The sequence below is a fragment of the Rana temporaria genome, chromosome 1 (genome assembly GCF_905171775.1).
Source record: "Rana temporaria chromosome 1, aRanTem1.1, whole genome shotgun sequence".
Taxonomy (NCBI): Eukaryota; Metazoa; Chordata; class Amphibia; order Anura; family Ranidae; genus Rana; species Rana temporaria.
Window position 1 is genome coordinate 364,141,468 of NC_053489.1, and position 25,261 is coordinate 364,166,728.

General features: G+C 40.9%; 1 protein-coding gene across 1 annotated transcript; it reads left to right on the forward strand.

Annotated features, from left to right (window-relative positions):
* Positions 1–904: 904 nt before the first annotated feature.
* PTBP1 (polypyrimidine tract binding protein 1) lies at positions 905–24,800 on the forward strand. The gene is made up of 15 exons (XM_040322112.1): positions 905–1,007; positions 8,484–8,514; positions 11,411–11,480; positions 13,347–13,519; positions 13,606–13,752; positions 15,815–15,985; positions 16,639–16,749; positions 16,860–17,031; positions 17,668–17,739; positions 18,002–18,111; positions 19,724–19,757; positions 20,459–20,551; positions 20,939–21,155; positions 22,390–22,467; positions 22,559–24,800. Exons 1-15 carry the CDS (start codon positions 1,000–1,002, stop codon positions 22,689–22,691), a joined length of 1,620 nt encoding a protein of 539 aa, XP_040178046.1. The 5' UTR covers positions 905–999; the 3' UTR covers positions 22,692–24,800.
* The last annotated feature ends 461 nt before the right edge of the window (positions 24,801–25,261 follow it).

Genomic DNA, 25,261 nt, shown 5'->3' on the forward strand with positions numbered 1-25,261 from the left:
GCCCCATGCACACGAGACGCTGCTAAACTCGAGTTCAGAGGCATTTGGGCATTTTTTTCAACTGCCCCTGAACACATTTAATGTTATCCTATGTGTCCATGCACACATTCACGTTTTTTGGCATTTTAAAGCAGTTGGGTTTATGTCCGTTTTTTCAGACGCAAAATTTTGGGTTCAGAAGCGTTTTATTTTTGCGTTTTAAACTTTGGGAGGGTCTACAATGTCTTTGAGGTAAAACGCCGCTAATCGCGGCAAAACGCAGCGCAATTCGCGGCAAAAACGGGCGTTTTAAACACCGTTTTTTGCCTTTGAAAACGTGAGTTTAGAGGTGTTTGTAATTGCTTCTCGTGTGCATGGAACCTAAGTACTACCAACCGACCAGGGGGGGTTGGCATACTACTGCTTGCCACCCCCCCCAAAAAAATTCCACCGGCCGCCCCGGCCAGCGACAACTAAAAGCCTTCATTTATAAACCCATTCCATAAGCACGGTCCACTCTCCTCACCATCAGAAGCCATTATTCTGTGGCCATTGTTGAAAGGCATGCATGTAGACAGGAAGTGGAGGCAAAGATGCTGCTACCGAACAAATCATGAAAAAGGTAAACATAAGAAGTTTATTCTTTTTTGTGTCAGTTGTTGTGGATACACAATGCTTCTCAGCCACCTTTCACCTCATGCAATGTGGAAGACAAAAACTTTCCTCCCCGTCCTACCACGCCACACGGCACTCTGCACTGTCTGCCACTAATTGAGCTGGGCGTGACTCTGTGCGGGTGACGCACCTTTTCTCTTTAGCTTGGCGGGAATAGTAGAGGCAGGACTCTGGTTACCAACCCCGCCTCCCGCCTCTGATAGACCGCTCCCAGAGCCAATGACTTCTCAGCCCCCTGCGTCACTAGGCCAGTCGCCATTTTGAGAGTGTATATGAGGCGGTCGCATTGACTTCCTCAGTTATTGCGGCGCCTCCTCTCAGAACCGGGTGGTTGTTGTGTGTGCCATGGAAGGGTGAGTGTCTTGGGCGCGAGTAGGGAGGGAAATGCTACGTGTTCATGTAGGCCTAGCGAACGGCGGGTGTGAGGTGGATTGTGCTCGACCGTTCTATCACGAGAGGGGTACAACGTGGGGTCCGTGTTTGAAGGGGGGGGGGGTTTTATGTGAGCGAATATGTGGGGATTAAGCGTAGTATGGGGTGGTAAAGTTTGGTGAGGAGTTTGCTGTGCGCTCATGGGGACGAGGCTGTTGTGGCGGTGAGGTTTTAACCCTTTCCGCCCTCTGGCTGGGGCTCCGTGTAAACTAGCCCCCACCCAGGTAATGAGCGCACTCGGCGATGGAGAGCAGTCCTCCAGGAAGTGGCGAGCGCCTGGTTTCCATCTTGATTTGCATACGTGGTGTGCTTGTGTGCCTGCTTACCTGAGGGGGGAGGTAGTGGGGGTCCTTTTTCTCTCCTATTTCATTCTCCCTCCCCCTGAAATACTTTCCTGCTGTTTAACTCATTAACTTTAGCGATCCCGTCGTGTACCGTGTATAGAGAAGGGGAGGGGGGGCTCGTTGTGTGCAAAGTTCAGCCTGGAGGGATCTCCGCTTCCGCTCCATTGTCTGTACGCACGCTGCACACCACTGCTATACACTGGGCTCTTCACATATGGATTAAACCTCAGTAAAACTTTGATCTGCAGCTGATCTTACTTTGATCGGGTCTTGATCACTCGGCCGTTTTAGTATTGGGGGGAATAAAGGCTGACGTTAGCAGCGGCTTTCTTCAGATCAGCAGTTGGAACTGTAACTAGGGTGGAGGGGAAGTTGTGCAATCTGTAGGGTTGGATCACAGGGGAGAGACGTTGTAGACTGACGCCAGAGGGGGATTAAGTGTGTAAGATCAGGTTTATTTCAACTGCTGCCATTGCCCCTAGCAACCAATTAACTGAAGCTTAACAATTAAAGGTTGAGTTCAGTTTTTTTTTTGTGCAAAGCTGAAATGCACAAGACTTAAATATGTTCTTCAGCCTGTAGAGGGGGGAGGAGTCCACAGCTCAATATTGTAGCAGCCGACTTTTAATATAAGGAACCTTACCTGTTGAGGTAACCATCACCGCCCTTGTCTATGCCAGTTCTTCACCGTTCCTCGGTGTGTCTACTGTGGTTAGCCGACTGCAACTCCTTGCCGCTTCCCACGCTGCATGCGTGCCGTCCTGCAGGCTCTTGGGACCTTTGATGTGTCCCAAAAGGTTGTGAGAGGGGACAACTTATGTTGGCATTGCCCAGAAGTGGCAGTGGGTTTTTGCCCAAACTAGGTACCTGCTTACTAAAAAATCAACCTCCAATATTGATGGTGGATTCTTTTTTTAAAGTGGAACTTCCTGTTTGAGGCAAAGTTTAGCTTTGATTCTGGGAGCTAAGGTTAGACGTCTGCTGGATTGCAGCTGGAATCCATACTGAGCTCATGTTGAAGACTCTGGGGGCATGCAAGTTTATATTGCATGTCTCTTTTGCAATCAAAATCCTGCCTATTCACAATTTACTTTAGTCCTTCTTTAAAAGAAGTATGAGTCCCCCCCCCCCCTTATACTTAAAGTGGAACTTCTGCTTTAATCACTCCTCACCCCCCCTTACATACCACGTTTTTTTTTTCATGCAGACAGTAGCATGTTATCTGTGTCCATGCACACATAGGCTGGGGCATTTCTAGCTGGAAAAACCCCAGAACTAGTGTTAACGTTTTTCAGCTGTAAAAACGCTCTATCTGCTAAAAGCTGAAAAATGTGTCTATTGTGCATTTATAAGCATTTTTTTAGCCATAGAATTTTGTGGGAGTATAGTTTTGCTAAAATGCTGCAGAAGTAATTCTACAGGTGTTTTTTATAATGTCCAGTGTGCATGGGGCCTTAATGCAGGGCTCGACAATATCTGGGCGCCAGGTCGCAATTGTGACCTGGCGCCCACCAGTAATTGTGGCCGTGGCTTTGCGGCCAGCAAGGTCGCAAAACCGCGGCCTCAATTACTGGCCGTAGGGGAGGTGGGGGCCACACAGAGGCACAGGATCCTGTGTCTCTGTGGGCCCGTGACGGCCGGTAATTAAGGCCGTGGCTTTGCGGCCTTGTGAAGTCCCAAGCTTCCTTCTGTGACCTGGCGCCATCTGGTGGTGGCCATTGGCATTACAAGTAAAACCAGTTCTTCATCTAATGTGTAATTTTTCACTGCCATCTCCTTCCCTCTAATTAGAACCCCCAAACATTATCTATTTTTTATTCTAACACCCTAGAGAATAAAATGGCGATCGTTGCAATACTTTCTGTCACGCCGTATTTGCACAGCGGTCTTACAAGCGCACTTTTTTTGGGAAAAAAATTACCTTTTTTTTAATTAAAAAAATAAGACAACAGGAAAGTTAGCCTAATTTTTTTTATATTGTGAAAGATAATGTTACGCCGAGTAAATTGATACCCAACATGTCACGCTTCAAAATTGCGTCCGCTTGTGGAATGCCGACAAACTTTTACCCTTTAAAATCTCCATAGGCGACGTTTAAAAAATCTACAGGTTGCATGTTTTGAGTTACAGAGGAGGTCTAGGGCTAGAATTATTGCTCTCGCTCTACCGATCGCGGCGATACCTCACTTGTGGTTTGAATACCGCGTTTACATATGCGGGCGCTACTCACGTATGTGTTCACTTCTGCGTGCAAGCTCGTCCGGACGGGGCGCGTTTTTTGGCTCCTAACTTTTTTAGCTGGCTCCTAGATTCCAAGCAAATTTGTCAAACCTTGCCTTAGGGCCCTTTCACACGTACGGACCGTATGTCCGCATTTTCATCCGTCCGTTTGTGGATGAAAACGAGACATACATGGGTCCCTATGTGATTACGGGTGTCAGCGGAAGAACATCCGCTGACACCTGTAATTTGTCCGCCTCCGCAAAGATCCGCATTTGCAGACGGAAGAAATCCTATTTTTCTTCCGTCTGCTGGAACGCATGAACACGGACATACGGTCTGTGTTCGCCCGATCCCCCATAGGGGAGAGCGGAGGAAACGCAGGGTGGTTCCTGCACAGTGTGCGGGGACTGCCCTGCCAGCTCGGCGTGGATTTTACGGAGGATCCCTGCTGAGCTTTGCGGACACACGGAGCGGATCTTTACTGATCCGCTCCGTGTAAAAGGGCCCTTAATGTGCAGTGTCTGTAGTTTTTAAATTCTGCAAAATGCCTTTTACCGATGGGCGCTCATGCGGTGTTCTTCTTCCTGGTCTGAGCACTGCAGTGGGAGGGGTGGTTTCCCTGCTGTCAGCTGGTAGGAGAGCTGCGGGAGGTCAGGTTAGCGCCCAGCGGTTCTGTAAAGAAGGTATGTTGTGGAATCATTTTTAAAAACTAAAGATGCTGCACATTAAGTCTTCATTAAGCAGAAGGGGGTTGCGTGTTTTATCACTAGTATTTGTATTGAAACCTTTACCTTGTACTCTCCCTCCTGCCGCTATAGCTGGTGATAAAACGATCTTGCATGATTTCATGTGCAGTATCTGTAGTTAAAAATTATTCCACAAAATACCTTATTTACAGCGCCACTGGGCACTCGCATGACCATCTCTCATTTTGGCCGGATAAAGGCTCCTCCCACTGTAGTGCTCAGATTGGGAACACCGGCAGGTCATGCGAGTGCCCAGCGGTGCTTAAAAATAAGCAATTTTTCTGAATCCTTTTTAAAAACGACAAATGCTACACAATAAATCTTCATGTAAGAGTGGATTACTGCATTACTTGTAAGAGGGGGGGGGGGGGGTTTATCACTAGTAATGCAGCTATAGTAGCAGGAGGGTGAGTACAATCTATAACCGGGAGCTATTAATGTATCCAGACATGATTTTGTTCAAATGTTTGGTGTGACAGATTCTACAGGTAGCCAACTAGTTTAGGGCAGGGCTTGACAAATTCCAGTCACTATGTCGACTAGAAATTGCCTCCTGGCATCTGGGCTTTTGTCTGCCTTATCCCAAGCATGAGCAATTCCTATTGCCTGATGCCCAAACATTCAGTTCCAGGCAGCTGGCTGCCGACTGCGCGGTTAGCTAGTTCTGGGAGGGCGTCTCTTGATGTCCTCCCAGAACCCCACCCTAGTGCATGCTCTGTGATTGAAGTAAAAGACCAATCACAGCAGCCCTTTACCATGTGATCAGCTGTGTCCAATCACAGCTGATCAGATTTGCCAGATATCAGAATTTGTTGGGCAGATTACAAAACACAAATTGCCACAAACACATTACATGCTTTTCTGCAGCTTCTCCATTGAAGTATATCGAACCAAAAAAACAAATGGCACCGTTTTGCGTTTAAAAAGTCCTTGCCCTTTCCAAATACACAGCAGCTGAAAAAAATCATGAATGTGAACGTGTCCCATAGGAAAACATGTAAATGAACTGTAGTGTGTTTCTGCAAAAAACAGGTGTGACCCAGCCTGAGATGTTTAGTAACATAATGGGGTTAAAAAAACAAATCGCTACTGTAAGGGGTTAATTTTTTACTGTGGGACAGTGAAGTAATATTTACAGTAGCGATGATTTGCTTTTTTGTACTATAAAGGGTTCATTTTAGTTTTTTTAACCCCATTATGTTACTGGCCGATTAATCGATTATGAAAATTGTAATCGATTTGTTATCGATTAGTTGTTTCGGCCCTAGTGGAGTGGTCAGTGGGGTAAAACTGTGCCTTCACTGCCTAATATTTTTTTTTACCACCCCCGACAAAGTGTACGTGAGCCATTAAAGCCCCCTGTAAAGTTGACTTATCCAACAAGAATGGGAAGCTGCTTCAAATGGTGAATATGATCTTCTGGGGCTTCCTTGTTGGATGTGCAATACCCATGTATGGAGATTGCTTCAGATCTTTTGCTTGCCATTTTATATTGTATAACCAGCTTGGTGGTACTCAATGTTTGTTTTGGCTAGATCCATGTTATATCTTCTGTGGCAGAATGTCACATGTGGAAACGAAGTTTATTTTAAAATAGGTGGTGACTGATCTCCTTGCAGAAGTCATGCAGGAAAGATGCCAGGTGGGATGCCAGAAGAGCAAGTTTTTGCTCTCAAATCTTTTAGGTCAGTCCTTGACATCTAGTACCTTCATCAAGCCTAAATGTTGGCTGGTTTTCAATACATTTGTTCTCTGAATTGTGGCTCGCATCAAACCTTGATTGGTTCTATTCTCTGCTTTTTGTTAAAATTTTACTTTCAAGTTATCTGCGTGTGCTACTAGAAGAGGCACCTTTATCTTCTAATGGAAAAACTTTAATGAAGTGCAGTTTCTAGGCTTGTTCACCATTTTTGCTACACTTAACCTGAAATGCAGTTTTCAAGCAATCTTTGCTGTGCCACCTGGCTGGCAATGTATGAGAAACAAAATCTTCAGTGTGCAGATATCTCCAGTGCATGCATGATCTGAATGCCATTTCAATAGAAAGCTTGTCAATCTAATCACATTTATAAGGCTGGTAATATGGTTATGTTGCATTGCAGAGAAGTGGACACCCTTCTAAGGGTTGAGAAACGACTAAAATACTTCCAGATTGTATATTTTGGCTTAGTAATTTGTTCACTGCTATTTGAAGGATGAAGATGCATAGCTGGCAAAATGTGCTTTCTCATATCCTGCTTTAAACTTGTATGCATATTTGGTTTTGCAAACGCATGAGTCCTTGGCTTCTCTGGCATGCTAGGCCTTTGTCTTGTGTAGAGCCGAGACAACTAATCGATTATGAAATTAATTCGATTACTATTTTCATAATCGATTAATCGCCCAGTAACATAATGGGGTTAAAACACTAAAATTAGCCCTTTATAGTACAAAAAGAGCAAATATTACTTTCACTGTCCTACAGTAAAAAATTAACCCTTTACAGTTGCAATTTTTTGCTCTTTTTGTACTAGTTTTTGTTTTTTAACCCCATTATGTTACTGAACACCTCATACCTGGGCCACACCTCTGTTTTTTGGTGCTTTTTGCAGAAACACACTACAGTTCATTTACATGGTTTCCTATGGGACACGTTCTCATCCATGCTTTTTTCAGCTGCTGCGTATTTGGAAAGGATCAAGGACTTTCTTTTTTAATGCAAAACTGTTATTTTAATTTTTTGGTTCAATATACTTCAATTGAGAAGCTGCAGAAAACCATGTAATGCGTTTTTTAGTGGCAATTTGTGTTTTTTAATCTGCCAAACAACAAACTGGCCAAAAAATATGTAAAAATGCAAATTGCCACAAAACCACCTTGTTTTTTAAGGTCATTAACCGATTATTCGATTAATCAAAACCATTATCGGCCAGCTAATCAATTATGAAAATAATTGTTAGTTGCAGCCCTAGTCTTGTGCTTGCTGGTCTTAAGCCGGCCATACATTCTATATTCTTCAATTTCCTTTTAGATTTGCCTTTTAACTATGTAGTGCAAGGGTCTGCCTGATTGCATACATATTGAAAATGTTTAGGTTTGACTTTAATATATGGTTTTGATAAATCTAAAGTAAACTTGTACAAGAAAATTGTATAATGTATGGCTTGCCATGGTGTCTGATCAAACTTCAAGAGGCTGTTATCTGAAGGGGGTCATAATATGCAACATAGTTGCACAGCCCAGGCAGATTGTGAGTCTCCTGGACAGGTAATTGTCCTTATTAAAGGGTCACTAAAGGAAAATTAGCTAAATAGCTTCCTTTACCTTACTGCAGTCCTGGTTTCATGTCCTCATTGTTCGTTTTTGCTTTGTTGCTGGAATTCCTCTCTGTTCTGGACACTTCCTGGTTGTCTGTTTCCTGATTACCACAGTACTGGGAGATTTCTCACTGTGGTCACTAATCAAGGAGGTGTGATTACTGTGTCTAAAACCCCTCGGCACCAATCAGTTTCGTTTTACAATCCATCACTGCCCTCTATTGGCTTTGTCTCTGTACATCAGAGAACCAGGAAACTGCAAAAACAAAACTTAACTGTAGGTACATTATATGAATGATTTTTTATCTATTTTTAATCATTTTTAGAAGGAATCGGTTAACTAATATGTCTCTATACCCTGTAAACAGTCATTTCAGCAAAAACATTTTTTTCCTTTAGTGACCCTTTAAGTCAGCAGCTACAGTGTTTAGCTGCTGACATAAAAAATTGTGGCTGGAACACTGCTTTTAGTTTATCATGAACACCTTTAAATTACAATGCTAGCAGACCATAAATTCATTTTGCTTCAAGTGTCACTTTGAGGCTCAACGTGCACTTAAACTTGCATTTAAGCTGTTTTTGCAATTGACTGCTTTTCTCGCTAAATTACTTAATTTGGTAATGGCAACCTCTTCCAGTTCACCAACAGTTGGTCTCAGACCTTTGCTTGTACAAAATTACTGAATAGGGGTCAGTCAATTTTTTTTCAATAAGTTTAGAAATGTTTTTTAAATTTGCTAATTTCGACATAACAGATTGTAACTTATTTTTTTTTCTTTTTCTTCTAGTATTGTTCAAGATATAACAGTTGGTACAAAGGTAAGACTTTTTTTTTTTATTATTTTTTGCTTTAAAAAGAATCCTACAAAGCTTGATGGTAACTTGACTCATTTGCAAAGATAGCTGACTAGTTACTTTAATATTCATAAAAGTTTTACTAAACCCAGGACCCTGCATTCACTATCTGGTCTCCCACCGTACACAATGTGGAAATGCAATCATTTTAGTAAAAATAAACTGCTAATTACCTTTTCTCAGCAGTATATAGTAGTCTTGTGACTTCTAAGTGTCTGGTTAAAACCTGTAAGAGTTTTTATTCTGCACTGACTGTCCTATCAGGATGCTGGCCCTCTGTCTGAACAGTGCTGATTTGACTTGCACCCCCCCCAAGAAAAAACTATCAATACACACCAAACTGAGCATGTGCAGTCTGTCCCCAGACTATTATCAAGATATATATTGGGTACAGTGAAAGGATCAGAAGATGGGATCAACCATGCTTTTTACACAATGCAGAGGATTAACCCCTTGGGTGCCAGTTGTGTGGGTTTAGTAACTCTTTAATTTCCCCCTCTTGGCTTTTCAAGAATGTAGTCTAATTTCTTCATTGCTTCAGTTGGAGCTGCCTTGGCTTTGAGCAAAACTCGATCTTTACACTGCCTGTGATTGGGCGGGGGGGGGCGATTTTGCTCTGTGCATGGCTGACCTTGGTGTGATGCTACCACTACAATCAATAGAACAGCAGCTGTCATAGAAAATTCTGTACCGTTTTCAGTGATTGCTTTTGCCCATCTACATTAAATGTAGAAAAGGGTAAGCTCTTGAAATTAAGAGCACAAATGGGCAAAGTGTTGCTATATAAACTTGTAATCAAAGATTTAAATGGCCCTTATGTTATTTAAACCTAATTTGAGTACCTTTAAGTAAAGCTTTGTAGGTTAGACTTCACAATTTTTTTTTTTCCTGTGAACTTTTCTTTATCATTGCAATTGTTGCTACCCTTGAGGTAATGTGTGGGAGCGGCTGCATTACTAGTCCTTTTCAAGCTCTGGAATGCAGTCAACTGCCTGCCCAACCCTGCTTTATTACAGGTTTATTTATCTAGGTGTTACCATAGCAGTCTTTGTGTTAGCTTTTGGATGTGGGGGGATGGTACAGTCCCTGCCCTTTTTCAGGCTGTCGTCCTAAATTCTAAAAGTGCAATCACACAGAGGTATGATTGAGACTAGTGTTTGTTTTTTTGAGACCTTAATGGAGAATCTGCATTTACTTCTCAAGGGCGGTAAAGTGGTGATATTGCAAAAGAGCCACATTTCTAGAAAAGATTGTAATTGGCAGTAAGTACCCTCTATTGCCTTTTGTCTGCCCAGTTCTCTAGTTGACCTACATCTGAAATTGATGGTGCTTTGTTAAAATTGTCATGGCCCAACATCTGGTGTCAGATCACTTTTTAATTCTGGGTTCACTTTTTAGTAGGTTTTTATTTTAAATGTGTGATAAAAAAAATTATTTAGTATTTTAATTATATGCATGCAAATGTGTATTTAACATAATGAATGTTGGCTTGATGGTTAGCACCTGCAGGTTTACTTTTGACTAGTACACATGTGCACGGGATGTTCAACCTCTCCTGAATTTTTCTTGACATCTAGAAACGAGCATCTAAACCAGGGTTTTTCAACTCCAGTCCTCAAGGCACACCAACAGGTCATGTTTTCAGGCTTTCCATTATTTTGCACAGGTGATTTGATCAGTTTCACTGCCTTAGTAATCACCACAGTCGTTTCATCTAAAGGAAATCCTGAAAACATGACCTGTTGGTGTGCCTTGAGGACTGGAGTTGAAAAACACTGATCTAAACGACAGTTTGCGCCTAGAAGCGTTTTTTGGGGTTAAAATGGAAAAACTTCTAAACAAAACGATTCTAAACATCAGTTACTGCGTTCGGTCGCGCTTGAAATGCCTCCTAAACACAGCTTCTGTATGCACTTGTTTGTGTTCAAGAACAAGCCTCTAAACTCAACTGCCTAGAAACGACTAAACAACCCTGTGTACATGTACTAAGACGTGTACGTTTTTACAACTGCTCCTAAATGATTAAACTTTACAGATAGTAATCCACGTTTAAAACGTCATATTTTTTATTTTTTTTCCTGGGTTTGCTTTTTTTTTAATGGCCAAAAAACGTCAGTACCATGTTTAGCTGGGTTTTGGCATCTGACACGTGGAAATCTCAGCATCTGAACTCCTTTTTTTTCTTTCAAAAAAATGCTGTTAAAAGCAACTGCCTAAAAACGACTAAACGAGACTGTGTACATGGTCACATAAGATTGAGTGTTGTACATGGTCACATAAGATTGAATGTGTTGGGGGGGGGGGGGGGGTTGTTTTTGGTGAGCATCCTCCTGCCTCTGGATGTCAATTTAACAGTAGCAGTGTGCATGAGCCCTTAAAATGTCAGTTTCTGCTTGACATTTTTCTCTGGTCTCACAAAATGGCTGAAATGGTTAAATACTGTTTTGAGCTTAGGCAGGGTCTTATGATTCTTAACTAAACGCTTATAAACGCAGTAAAACGCTGCGAAATTCACAGCAAAACGGGCATTTAAATGCTGGATTTTAGCCTTTAAAAACGTGTTTTTAGCAGAGTTTGCATCGGCGTCCTGTGTGTATGGGGCCTTATTGTCCGTTTACCAGCAGAAGTGTACATGAGGCCTTAAAAGCACACCCGTGGTGGGTTAATTTCCTTATATCCCAAAAGTGGTTGTAAATGGCATGGGGATGTAGTAAGCATGTTTCAAGGAAAGCCCTTCAGCAAGCAATTTTCTTTCCTTCTACTCATGGTTGTAAGGAAAGAAATTGGGTAATTTCCCCCTTGACAGTGTTTTTTGTTTTCAGTGCTCTTGCATATAACTTCAATATTTTTTCTCTTCCAGCGGGGATCTGACGAACTTTTCTCTTGCGTTACTAACGGACCCTTTATCATGAGCAACTCTGCTTCTGCAGGTAAAGTTTTTTTTTTTTTTTTTTCCCCACTCTGTTGTAAAAATTACCAGTGTTATGGCAGCTAATAGGCCTGTAAGTGGTTAATTGAAGTGCTATACTGTTTGGCCTGTTTTTAGGCAGGCCATAAATTATGCAATTTGCTTTTCTTCAGCCACATGTTGAGAAATTGCTAAATTTCTGCATTAAAGGAGTCTGATAAGGAAATCCCTCTTATGGAGCTGTTGTAGTCTCTACAGCAGGAAGTTTCCCAACCATCACTACAATGATCACTGCTGGCAGTAATCAGTGAAAAACTAAGGCTGGTTGTACTGAAATTGATCAATAAATGGCTTAAAGTAGAACTTTAGTCAGAAAATTAAGTCCTGTTTAATCACTTCAGGCTGGCCCTTTTTGCAGGTATAGCTACGTAAAATAGAAATAAGTGTCTTTACTGTGTAAAATCCAGGAATGCACTCACCCTGCTCTGCACATGCTCGGTTGCTATCCTTTATAGCCAAGGAAGCTGCTTCTGTTTAAACTGCCATGGCGCTGCTTATGTGATTAGTTATGACACCAGCTGTTTGACAGTTTGGTTGAGGACACAAGCAAATGTGACAGTTGCAAACCCAGCATTCCAGGAATGTAACATGGGTCGAAATTCAACTGGTCCCTGCTGAACCAGCTAAATTTAAATTTCTGGCCGGCTTAGTAATTCTTGGAAAGATTACAAATGACTCTTAACCGCTTTAACTTGGCTAGTGCCAACACTTCAACCACTTAAGGACCGCCTCCTGCACATATGTCAGCAGAATGGCACGGCTGGGCACAAGCACGTACCTCCTCTTTAAGTGCCCAGCTGTGGGTTGTGAGCCCGCGACCCGGTCCGAAGCTCTGTGGCCGTGGGACCCGATCGCCGCTGGAGTCCCGCGATGGGTCCCCAGAGCTGAAGAACGAGGAGAGCTGTGTGTATACACAGCTTCCCTGTTCCTCACTTTGGCGCTGTCATTGATCGTGTGTTCCCTGATATAGGGAAACACGATCAATGATGTCACACGTCCAGCCCCGCCCCCCTACAGTTAGAAACACGTATGAGGTCACACTTTACCCCTTCAGCGCCTCCTAACTGCAATTGTCATTTTCACAGTAAACAATGCATTTTTATAGCATTTTTTGCTGTGAAAATTACAATTGTCCCAAAAATGTGTCAAATTGTCCAATGTGTCCGCCGTAATGTCGCGGTCACGAAAAAAATCGCTGATCGCCACCATTAGTGGTAAAAAAATTTTTTTTTTAATAATGCAATAAAACTATCCCCTATTTTGTAAACGCCTATACATTTGCGCAAACCAATCGATAAACGCTTATTGCGAATTGTTTTTTTTTACCAAAAATATGTAGAATACGTATCGGCCTAAACTAAAAAAAAAAAAAATTTTCCCTCAGATCTTTTTGGGGGATATTTATTATAGCAAAAAGTAAAAAATATTGATTTTTTTCCAAATTGACGCTATATTTTTGTTTATAGCGCAAAAAAAATTAAAACCGCAGAGGTGATCAAATACCACCAAAAGAAAGCTCCATTTGTGGGGGGAAAAGGACGCCAATTTTGTTTGGGAGCCACATCGCACGACCACGCAATTGTCGGTTAAAGCGTCGCAGTGCCGATTCACAAAAACTGGCCGGGTCCTTTACCTGCATTTTGGTCCGGGGCTTAAGTGGTTAAAAATCAGGTTTGCTGGTTCAAATATTTAATATGAAATATGTTGGGCAAAAGATTATCATAACTCAAAGTGTAAATGATTTGAAACAGCAAGACCACTTATATTTTCTATTTGAATTGTTACAAATTGTTGTGTATGGAAATGTAACTGAATTTTTTTTTTCCAGCAAATGGAAGTGACAGCAAGAAATTTAAGGGAGACAACCGATCTGTAAGTGTTGGCTCTAGAGTGATTCATGTTAGACAGCTTCCAGGAGATGTTACTGAAGCTGAAGTTATATCTCTTGGCCTTCCATTTGGAAAAGTCACCAATTTATTGATGCTAAAGGGCAAAAATCAGGTATGTTTATCGTTTTATTTTGAGTTTAACTGTACATTGCCAACTTGTGGGACATATATGATTTGTAATTTTTTTTTTGATTTTAGGCTTTTCTAGAGATGAGTACGGAGGAGGCTGCAAACACCATGGTGAATTACTTTGCTACAGTTACACCTGTGCTCAGAAGTCAGCCAATCTATATCCAATTTTCAAATCACAAAGAACTGAAGACTGATAACTCTCCTAATCAAGCTGTGAGTAATGTTTGACAGGAAATTGTATTCTTTCAAAACGCCAGCCTGGGCCATGTTTTCAGTCCTTGTCCACTGTAGGAAGTATATTTTCACTTGGGCCCCTTTCACACTAAGGCAGTTTCCAGGCGCTATGGTGCCTGCAAACCGACCCTAAACAGCGGCTGCTGCTAGCAGGATGGCTCAAAGTCCTGCTATAGCAGCATCTTTGGAGCATTGAGAGGAGCGGTGTGTTTACCGCTCCTTCCCATTGAAAGCAATGGTAAACCGCGGCTCTCCCTCTGCAGAGGCACATTGCGGGCGGTATTAACTTTTTTTCAGCCACTAGCGGTGGTTAAAACTAGTGGCTGAATACCACTGCAATTCCAGAGGTATAGGGCCGCTATAAATATACCACACCTCCTGCCCCAGTGTAAAAGGGGTTGTGAACCTTTGTGCTTTTTCACCTTGATGCATCCTATGAATTGAGGTGAGAACTCCTGGCAGTCACCTGATCCCCCTTCATCTCCTTGTATCCCTGCTGTCCTCCAGAGTCCCGACTTTGATTGGATAGATTGATGGTGGCCATTGGCTGCCTCTGCTATCAATCAAATCCAATGATGCGGGGCCAAGTCATATACTCTGTATCTATATAGGGACACTGAGTGACTAACTCAGGAGCGCTTCGCTTAGGTATATATATATATATATATATATTACAGGGGTTGACAAATTCGCTTGGAATCTAGGAGCCAGGTAAAAAAGTTAGGAGCCAGAAAACGCGCCCCGTCCCGACGAGCTTGCGCGCAGAAAGCGAACACATACGTGACCAGCGCCCCCATATGTAAACGGTGTTCAAACCACACACGTGAGGTATCGCCGCGATTGGTAGAGCGAGAGCAATAATTCTAGCCCTAGACCTCCTCTGTAACTCAAAACATGCAACCTGTAGATTTTTTTTAAACGTCGCCTATGAAAATTTTAAAGGGTAAAAGTTTGTCTGCATTCCACGAGCGGACGCAATTTTGAAGCATGACATGTTGGGTATGAATTTATTCGGCGTAACATTATCTTTCATAATTTAAAAAAAAAAAATGGAGATAACTTTACTATTGTCTTATTTTTTAATTAAAAAAAGTGTAATTTTTTCACCAAAAAAGTGCGCTTGTAAGACCGCTGCGCAAATAGGGCATGACAGAAAGTATTGCAACGTTTGCCATTTTATTCTCTAGGGTGTTAGGATAAAAAATATATATAATGTTTGGGGGTTCTAATTAGAGGGAAGAAGATGGCAGTGAAAATAGTGAAAAATTACATTAGAATTGCTGTTTAACTTGTAATGCTTAACTTGTAATACCAACGGCCACCACCAGATGGCGCCAGCTCACATCTGGTGGTAATAACGTGTAATACCAACGGCTCACCACCAGATGGCCCCAGCTCAAAAAAAAGCCCCCCCCTTCCAAGCCAAGTCGCCAGGGCCCCATTTCTAGTCGCCATGGCGACCTGGCGCCCGGGATTTGTCGAGCCCTGATATATATATATATATATATATATATATATCTGTTTTTATAGAATGCAATCAGGTTGGTACCTGGATCTGTTTCTACTTCTGACAATTGTAGATTACATCTCCATGTCAAAGTTCTCCTGTAAAATCTTGGAGAAACTTGCTGTGTTTTTATTTTTCAGCAGCTACATACGTTATAGCTGTTATCTTTAAAAATACAGTTCTGTCCTGGCTCCCTACTGCACTTGGTGATCTGTAAATGGCCATGCAGCCTCCTGGGGCATGTGGTGTGTTTTTAGGAGGCTGCAAATGGGGGTGGTGAAATGGAACACCACGTTTCTCAGACTGTGGGGAGCGAGCGAACCAGTTCTGCTTTAAGCAAGATGACATGTTAAATATCATGCCAGTGTTGTAGGCTCTTGGCACAGGCCCAAATTGTAATGCCAAAATAAATGCTATGTGTAATGTAGGAGGAATAAGTTGTCTGGGGAGCTAGTGTGAAACTAAAAAAAAACTGATTTAACATGGTTTAACAAATACATTTTTAATTTTTTATTTTATTTGCTTTAATTTCAGCGAGCGCAAGCAGCTCTGCTTGCTGTGAATTCTGTCCAATCTGGAAATGTTGCACTGTCTGCCTCGGCTGCTGCTGTGGATGCTGGCATGGCTATATCAGGACAGAGCCCAGTTCTCAGGATAATTGTGGAAAACCTTTTCTACCCAGTTACTCTTGATGTCTTGCAACAGGTACATGTCCACAGGCTGTGGTTGTATAACTTTATCACCTTATCAGCAAAATATGCTGCATCTAGAAAATACTTTTGTTCAAATGTACCTTTTAATCCCAGTTGCTAAAAGGTTTATAGTGTTTAACTACTTAAAGCAGAACTTCAGTCATCTTTTCTATCTGTTAAATTCTCTGCACTTTTTTTCTGCCACTATGATCGTTCTGGTGCACAGAATCGCCGGCTGAAAAGAATATCGAATGATGGCTGGGAAAAAAAAATCACAATAGGTGTATATTGATTTGCGCCAAAGTTTGTAACATCTACAAAATGAAGGATTTGTGGCTTTTTTTTTTTTTTTTTACTAGTAATGGTTATTAGCAATAGCCTGTTCCTAATAATCGGGAACCCTGACAGAATTGGGATCTGTTTGTGTGCATTGACAGATCGCCCATTCTGCCTCTGAGGAGCAAGTGGCTGGCAGACATTGCGGCCACTGAACCCATGCAGCAGGCGCACCTACAGTAACTTGTGCATGAAACTACTTGCGTGTACGTCATTTTGTGCAATGGGGCTACCCTGCTGCAGTATAGATGCGGTGGGTGGTCCTTAAGTGGTTAACTTCCTTAAGCTGTAGTCAGAGGTTTACTTTACTTGTGTTTTTTTTTTTCATAGATTTTTTCCAAATTTGGAACAGTTCTGAAGATTATTACGTTTACAAAGAACAATCAGTTTCAGGCACTTCTTCAGTATTCTGATCCCATGTGTGCCCAACATGCCAAACTGGTGAGTAGATGCATTTTTGTGTAGGGCGGGACACCTTTATTTTACTAGCGGGTATCTACCTGTATAGATGTCTGATTTTTTTTATTTTTTTTTTTTTTTTTTTTTTTTAGGCTCTTGATGGACAGAATATTTATAATGCTTGCTGTACACTGCGTATTGACTTCTCCAAGCTCACCAGCCTCAACGTAAAGTACAATAATGACAAAAGTCGGGATTACACTCGGCCAGATCTTCCTTCTGGTGATGGACAGCCCACTTTGGATCAAACCATTGCAGCCTTTGGTGAGAATTGCAACCAACTTAAAATGTGGAACACTGGCTCTGCCCCATTTGTTTCGTCCTGTGTAAACTCCTACTGATCCACACTAACTATGCCCACGTTTAGTCTGGTTCCTGTAAAATTGCTGCCCACTGATCTTGTATGAAGTGATACATTCCTTCTAGTATAAAGTGAGTCACACGTACTCAAACTTGTGAGGCCAGCAAGCATCCAGAGGTATTATAGTTGTAAAGGCTGATGGCTTTTTTCCTTTATGCATTCTATGCATGCAGGTAAAAGACCTTCCGCGTGCAGCGCCACCCACACTTAAGCCTGATCTCAAGCCCAGCGATATCTCGCTCCTCATTGGCTGAGATGCAGGAGCCATTGGCTCCCGCTGCTGTCAATCAGCTGTCATCTTATGGACAGATGGGTTGGGAGTGGCTTTTGGACTTGAGAGAAGAGGCGGATAGGGTCTTCTCTGTACATAACCATAAATATGGCATGGCTTTTGTTTCCTTTAAGTGTCATTTACAAATGATTTAAATGTGGTGCAGCTGGATGTTTAAATGCTGAATGTGTTCATCCTGTAACTTTTTAAAGCATGAAATCCTCAGGTCTTACTAATCCTACAGTGGCTTTTCCCCCTTTCTTTTCAGGAGCTCCAGGGCTGATATCTGCAAATCCGTATGCAAGTGCTGGTTTTCCACCAGCTTTTGCAATCCAACAAGGTATATATATATTTTTTTTTTTTTTTTTATATATTTTCTCAAGACCTAAATTTTTGCTTTGGTTGCCGTATGGACTGGTTAAAATATTTCTGTTGCAGAGTTTGGACCTATGTTGACGGTGAATGGAGGGGAAATTTTCTTTACATAGTAATTGTGGATAACATTTAGTTAAAGCTTCCCTAATCGGTCTAAATTCTGAATTAAAATAGATGTAAACACCCAGTAATTTTTTATTTTTTTTAATGGATGGTTTTTCTTCTAGGTATCCATGGACTTACACCTCTTTCTCTTCCGTCTGCCGGTAGACTTGGCATTCCAGGGTTGGCAATGCCTGGAAACGCTGTTCTTCTCATCAGCAACCTTAATCCAGAGGTTAGTGGCATTCTGTGGCCAAAATAAAATGGTTGCCACTGGAATACTTGTTACCTGACACTTTGAGCTAAAGTCATCAACTTTGACATCAAGCTTAGTTTAATACAATTTTTAGTTGGCATTGAACCTAAAAACAATATTACAGCTTACCAATTCTTGGATGTGGTGGCTGCATTTGTTTTCTTTTTGGTAGGCTTTTTTTTTTCCCACTTAAATCCTATCAGTAAGTGTAATTTATAAATATTTAACCACTTCCTGCCCAGCATATAGGGTATTGGTCAGCTGCAGTGTTTTGGGGTTTAATCCCACTAACAATTGAAATCCAACTGACTACTTTTGTGTATATATATATATACAAAACTTGTTCTAATTCACAATTGGTAGCTTTGCATTAAAATGTGAGCTGTAAACTTTTTATTTGTGTTTTTCCTGACCCAGATTGCTTTTTACAAAACTAGATTTTTTGAGATGGCCTTAACTTCCCTCTTTGGGACTTAACTAACAGTACTCTTCCTGCTAATGACTTAGTTGCAGATCTCTTGATACATGTGCAGACAATATCCCAGAATTTTCCTTTTTTTTTTTTTTTTTGTACAAACTGAGCCTGGATAATGCCATTGTACAGATGTTTAACTAGGTTTTTGGTTTTCCTTTTAGTTGTAGGGCAGTGATCTCCAAACTTGGGTCTGGGGATTGGATGTGGCCCTTTGCTTGCTTTTATCCTGCCCTTGGAGCACTATTCCTTCCATTGATACGGGATATCATTATGCCCACTGACAGGGCACTGTTTCCGCCCTCCCATCCCCCAATACCAAATGTGGTAATGTTTACTCCCCCCCTAATGGCAGGAAAATTTCCACCCCCGCTGGTCAGTCCAGTCCCCCTAAAATCTGAAGGACCAAACTGGCCCTTTGTTTGGAGACCCCTGTTGTAAGGCATACCTTGTAGGAGGCTGTTTTGTGGTGTACGAGCTTTAAAGCTTAACAAAATTGACAAAAGCCCAGCCTGTATAAGGTGTGTGGGGTTTATTTTTTTGAACAATGGCATTTAAATCTTAGTCTGTGCTTATTGATGGATTACCTGCTTTCTAAGGGCATCTCATTAATGACAACCTTAACTACTTGTGGATATTGTCTCATGTGACCTTTGTTTTCATTTCATTGTATTACTTTCCCATCAGATTAAACCTTAGTAGCTATCTTTAAACATTTTAATCTAGAAGACTTATTCTTATGTACCTGTTTCTTTATATATTTACTGACCTGTTTTTGCTACTTTTTTCTTTTCCTCCCATCCCCTTCTTTTTTTATTTTTATTTACCTTGATCCGGAATTTCTTTGCCAACTGACTGCACGGCATCTTCTGCTTCCTGTTGTGCTTTGTGAAACAAACAAAACATACTCTCCCTTCCAAAAAAAATCCCAAACACCCTGCTGTCCGGATCCAACCTATCCTTCAAATATTAACCACCTTGAATATCATCCGTCAACTGCTCCTACCACTCCTCCGGTGACACATTCCTCGTGGACCATTTCTGCAAGCTGTGCTCTCCCCCTCGGCTCCTTTTCTCTACCCCTGTCCCTTCGCTGCCTTGCTCTGCTGTTCTCTAAAGAGAGTCACACCCCAATGCCTCTTTATTCTTTTCGGTATGTTTCGCACTTTATTACTATTCAATTTTTTTTTCTTGTTTTTGTTTTTAAAATGGGGTGGGTACTGCATGCATTTTCTTTATGTGTTGGTTGGGTGAATGAAAAGTGCAGTTGTAAAACTTTTTTTATTTTTTCTCTTCCCAGTATGGCGAGATGTTTGTGTGGTGTAGCAGCTGCAAACCTCTAAAAGCCTTTTATGTAGAACTGCACTTTTTTTTTTTTTAAGCAGTGGCATGCATAGTTGTGATGTATGGAGTGGTTAGTTGCTTATCAAATCCTCCTAATGTGCTGTGGGTGGGGAAACTTTAGGAATGTGTGACCATACATTGTAAGATTGAACAGGCAGAGCTGTAAAAGAGAAGTCAGACAAGGGCTTTTCCTGACTGCTTTTTATTTTTTTTGGTTCCCCATACAGCCATTTTTTTTTTTTATTTTTTTTTTTGCATCAGCTGTATGTAGTGGTAACTTGGAAGCCCCCTGACTGTATCATATTCTTTTCTCTCCATAATATACATACACCATGGGGATACTCTAGTCTGGCAGTGCAGCTAACATCTTAGACTGCTCATTTGTTTTTTTGCTAACATTCTAACTTGGCATGCCATTAGCATACAACTTGAGTTTGTGCTCATGACAAATGTACACTTAAGTTTTATGAATGGGTAGTTTACCTGTTTATGCTTTCTTTTTTTTCCAAGGTGTGTATGGTGATGTACACAGAGTAAAAATTCTCTTTAACAAAAAAGAGAATGCACTTATTCAGATGGCTGATGGGAACCAAGCTCAACTAGGTAAGATATACTGACCTCTGGAAATGTATTTTGCAATACGAAGAATAGTTATTTGAGTTTGTAATTGAGCACCTGAGATTTGTCCACATTCTCATGGCTAACCCTGACAATTGTGGTGCCAGTAAGCAAGTTAAATTTTGTTAATGGTTTCGAACCTTAAATGTTACAAATGTGGTAAAGATTTAATAGGCCAATTTTGCTCTGGTATTTGTATTTACTGATGCTTGCATTCGGATCAAACTGATTCTTTAACAGCATGTTACAAATATTTGACCTTCCATGCATACTCTGATCTTCCTATGCTGTTGCAGTCTGCTTGAAACTGTAGGAATTATAGTAAAGCGAATCTAAATGTAAAGGCATGATTTCTTTTTTTTTTTTTCTAAGCTATGAGCCATTTAAATGGACAAAGACTTCATGGGAAACCCCTTCGCATCACTATGTCAAAGCACCAAACTGTTCAGTTGCCTAGAGAGGGGCAGGAAGACCAGGGATTAACAAAAGATTTCACAAACTCTCCTCTCCACCGCTTTAAGAAGCCAGGCTCCAAGAACTTTCAAAACATCTTTCCACCATCTGCCACGCTCCACCTCTCTAATATACCGTAAGATTTATTTTTTTGGTTCAATATTTGCACTAGATTTGAAGCTGCCAGTTAGACCATATCCTATTGGGGTGTGTGGCATGCCTACCTGTGCCCCTCTTACTCATAGGGAAAGATCGGGAAGCCACATTTTACTGATCTCTTCTGTGTAGCTTCCTGTAGGAGGGTGATAACCTGACTACCTGTCTAATGTAATGGTTAAGGAATCTGTACAGTACTAAACAGTTTCTGCACGTGCACTAATGGGACCTCTTGTGCAGTATAGAATACTTCCCTGCCTGCTTTTCCTCATAACTATAGTGAACTAATAGAAAATATTGTCATCCGATGCTTCCATTTGAATAAATGTGGGAAGTGCTCTACCTGGCATGGTCAGTCGTTTTTCAGCTTGTGTAGTGTAGCATTGGTTAGGGGTTCCTGGAAACCTTTAGCACTTCACTATTGACAGTGAAAATTTACTTGGCAGCAGGACTATGGTATATGAAAAGGCAAGCTTCGTAGTGTGAAAATTGCAAAAATGACTTGGGTAATTGCCAAATGGGTGTTTTTGAATGTATATTCTTCCTTGACCCCAGCAAGTGTACTTGGAGAAATCCTAACTAGTGTGTCAAAGCATGTTGGTGCTATTCTGCACAAACAGCCTAGACCAGGGGTCTCCAAACATTCTAAACCAAGGGCTGGTTTATTGTCCTTCAGATTCTTGGCAGGCTGGACTTTGGCCAGTGGGAGTGGAAATTTTCCAGGCATCATTGTTGGTAAACATCTGGTATTAGGGGAGAGGAATATGACCCCATTGCTGGTATCATAGGGAGGAATAATGCTCTATTAATTGTGCAGTGGGAGAAATGGTGCTCCATTGTCGGTGTCAGATGGCAGAATAGTGTCTCGTATCGGTGGGGAGGGATGTGGTGCCCCAAGGGCCGGATAAAGGCAAGCAAAGGGCCACATCCGACCCTCAGGCCACAGTTTGGAGACCACTGGCCTAGACTTTGACCAAATAAAGCCCCCAAACCTTATAAAAAATTCCTGCAGAATGGTGGTTCTGGTACTGTTGTACAGTAAGCTGTTAATGCTGAGCATGAATAATTCTGATCACCAGGAGACAAATCGCTAGTCACTTAAATTGAATGGGGGTTATAGTTTTAATGCAACCATATTTAGTAAATTTGAGTGTTGGCTTATTTTCATGGTAACTTTATGTTCTTTTGAGTAATTAAAATCTTTACTTTTAAAGGCCTGCTGTAAGCGAAGAGGATATAAAGCAGCTTTTCTCACAGAATGGATGCACCGTGAAAGGCTTTAAGTTCTTCCAGTAAGTGTGATTTTTATTGTTTTTATGAAAGTGCAGAAATCTTTGACTTGCGGCATTAAGGTCTAATTTTTTATTTTTTTTTCTCCTTCAGGAAAGATCGTAAAATGGCTCTTATTCAAATGGGGTCTGTTGAAGAGGCTATAGAATCTCTCATTGAACTTCACAACCATGATATGGGAGAGAGCCATCACCTGAGAGTTTCCTTCTCAAAGTCCACCATCTGATTTGGGGAGTGAAGAAAAGTAAAGGACTACCAGCCTTTGTTATGTCTCTCAAGGGCTCAACTTCCATCATTCCAGATATAAGCCACTTTACTTGCAGCGCTCAAGTGTCCTTGCATCCCAGATTTTTAACTTTTTTTTTTTTTATATATATATATTTTCTTCAAAGCTTTCATTGTTAGTGATCCATATTGAGGGTATTAATTTGTGTGTATTTTCACAGTACCCTTAAATGAACTCTGTACTTATTACTGAGTTTTTGGCAGTTTTTTTTGTTGGGACCAAATTTTGGCATACAGGCCCTGGCTTTTTTTCTTTTTCTTTTTTTTTAAAACCTGGATTTGAAGGGCCAGCTGTAAATCTAGTTGGCTGACTAGATCCATGTAATGACTGCAGTATGTTTTGCACATGTGACCAATGGGAACAGTTCCTATCAGCTGAACATTCTGCTTATGTGTTTTGTGATCCAACCTTAAGTCACAATGTGCTGACCAGCTATTGCTCTGTGCCTTACAATCTGAACTTTCTGATGTTCGCCCGCCGTCAGGTTCTTGGATGTTTTATCCAAAGCTGAACAAGTGTTCAAGTATTGTCTGGACTGTAAACCACAGCAATCCTTATCTATACTAATATACTGACCAAATTTTTCTGGGACCATGGCACCTTAACATTGGCTAATTCCTTGTGTATAGTTTTTCTTTTGAGTGATAAAGATCACGCATTAGAAGTAGCAAGAAAGATACTTGCTTTATCCCTGTTTAATTACACGGTTGTGTACATTTTGATTTCAGTGTATTCATTTACTCCCACATGCCTTAATGTTCACAGGTTAAAGCAATGCTGTTCATGCTTCAAAATGTCAAGGACCAAATGAAACTTGCATGTTCTTGCATACAGTCTTAATACTTTTCTGGCCTTTTTGTTATGCCTTATTTGATGCTTTTATCTGCATTAAACAACTTGCAGTTTGTAGCACTTAACATTTTAGTGTGTCAAAGCCTAACTGATGCACAAAGGGTTACGGTAAAAGCTATAACTTAAGGTTTGGCTTTTCATTGGCTACATACAGACCTCGAGTTGATTGACACCACCTTGGCACAGTTTAGCTGCAAGTTTCTAAAGTGCCTCTGGTTCATCCACATTCACTGGGATGGAAATTGTTGGCTGTGATAGCTCAACTGACTTTTAAGATTCATTTGAAAACTCTCTAATGTGGACATTGGCTCTGAAACTTATGACAATCACATCAAAACAAATATGACTAGTTTATTTGGAATTTCTGAATTCCATATTTGCAGACTGACTTCAGCACACTCTGCCTATGAGTTGTAAAAGGCTGACATTCCTTGTGTACTGTCTTTTAGTGCCTTCATTATTGTCCCTCAGGTGCCTGGTTTTATATTGCTTTACTATTAAAGCACTGCATATTAAATGTCTGTCCTTTTTGCAGTCTAAACACGTGTTCCTGTGCCTTATTTGGCATTACAGAACATTTGCAGTTGCTATGGGTGATGTGATTGTATGATAAAGCAAGATTTGAAAGGGTCACAACTCGAGCTTGGGTTGTAAAGGGATCATCAAAGATTGGCCTTTGACAAAGTAAAATGGCCAGAATGAACTTTCTGATCAATGAATGTGTAATTTTAGGCAATTGTTTGGAAAAAATCATGTTTTTCTGCTGGTGTCCTACATGGAAATCTATTTGAAATTACTACAGGTCTGCAAACCAGTTAAGCTATACAATGTAGGCTGAAGCTTCATTCATTGTAATAACCTAGCAAGGATTCTGAAAAACCTCCCAGTATGTCTCATTGTTCACCCTGTGTATACTTTTTTTTTTTTTTTTTTAAATGTACATATCTACTCAAATGCAAATCTGTAATACAATATTCACTTTTTTTTATTTAGTGGTAAATTGTATATTTTGATAATGTTTCAGACAGATTTCAGTATTGCAGGGTGCTGAGATGACCAGTTATGAAAGACCCAAATGTTTGTATGAAAGGCAAATTAAAAACTATTTTATAAGAAACCTTTATACTTTTCAGTAGGTGTTCAATTCAGTTGTAGTTATCTGTTATGGGCTCATAATAAACACCTTTTTATTCTTAACTCCTGTTATTTCCTCTCTCTTGTGACTTCTTCTTCAATTCATGCTTTTGTGTACTTCTTTTTTTACTTTATGGTGAGCACTCTTCTCTAAACTAGCATATACTCACTGTGGTCTGTTTTCTCCTCTATAGTTCATATTTGCTAAGCCAATTTATGACTTCTACTGGCTTAAGAATACCTTGTTTGGCAGAGTCCTAAAAGCTGCCGGCTCTTAAAGTGGAGTTCCACCCATAAATATAACATTACATCAGTAGTTTTAAAAAAAATGTCATTAGTCCTTTACAAAAAAATTTTTTTTAGATGCCTTAAAGTGTTGTTGCTAGGCAGAATAGTTAATCTTCCCACTTCCTGCACCTGTAGGTTAGGAAGCATTAAGCCTATAACGCACAGACTCCTGGGAGTGTAGTGGGTGTAACTTTCCAGGAGTCTGTGCCCTCCCCAGTCTCAAAGAATCATGTGAC

Excerpts from the sequence above, each read along its gene's own strand:
- PTBP1 (XM_040322112.1), top strand. Across the intron at positions 8,515-11,410 it reads ATATAACAGTTGGTACAAAG|CGGGGATCTGACGAACTTTT; the intron begins GTAAGACTTTTT and ends TTTCTCTTCCAG. Across the intron at positions 19,758-20,458 it reads ATGCCTCTTTATTCTTTTCG|GTGTGTATGGTGATGTACAC; the intron begins GTATGTTTCGCA and ends TTTTTTTCCAAG.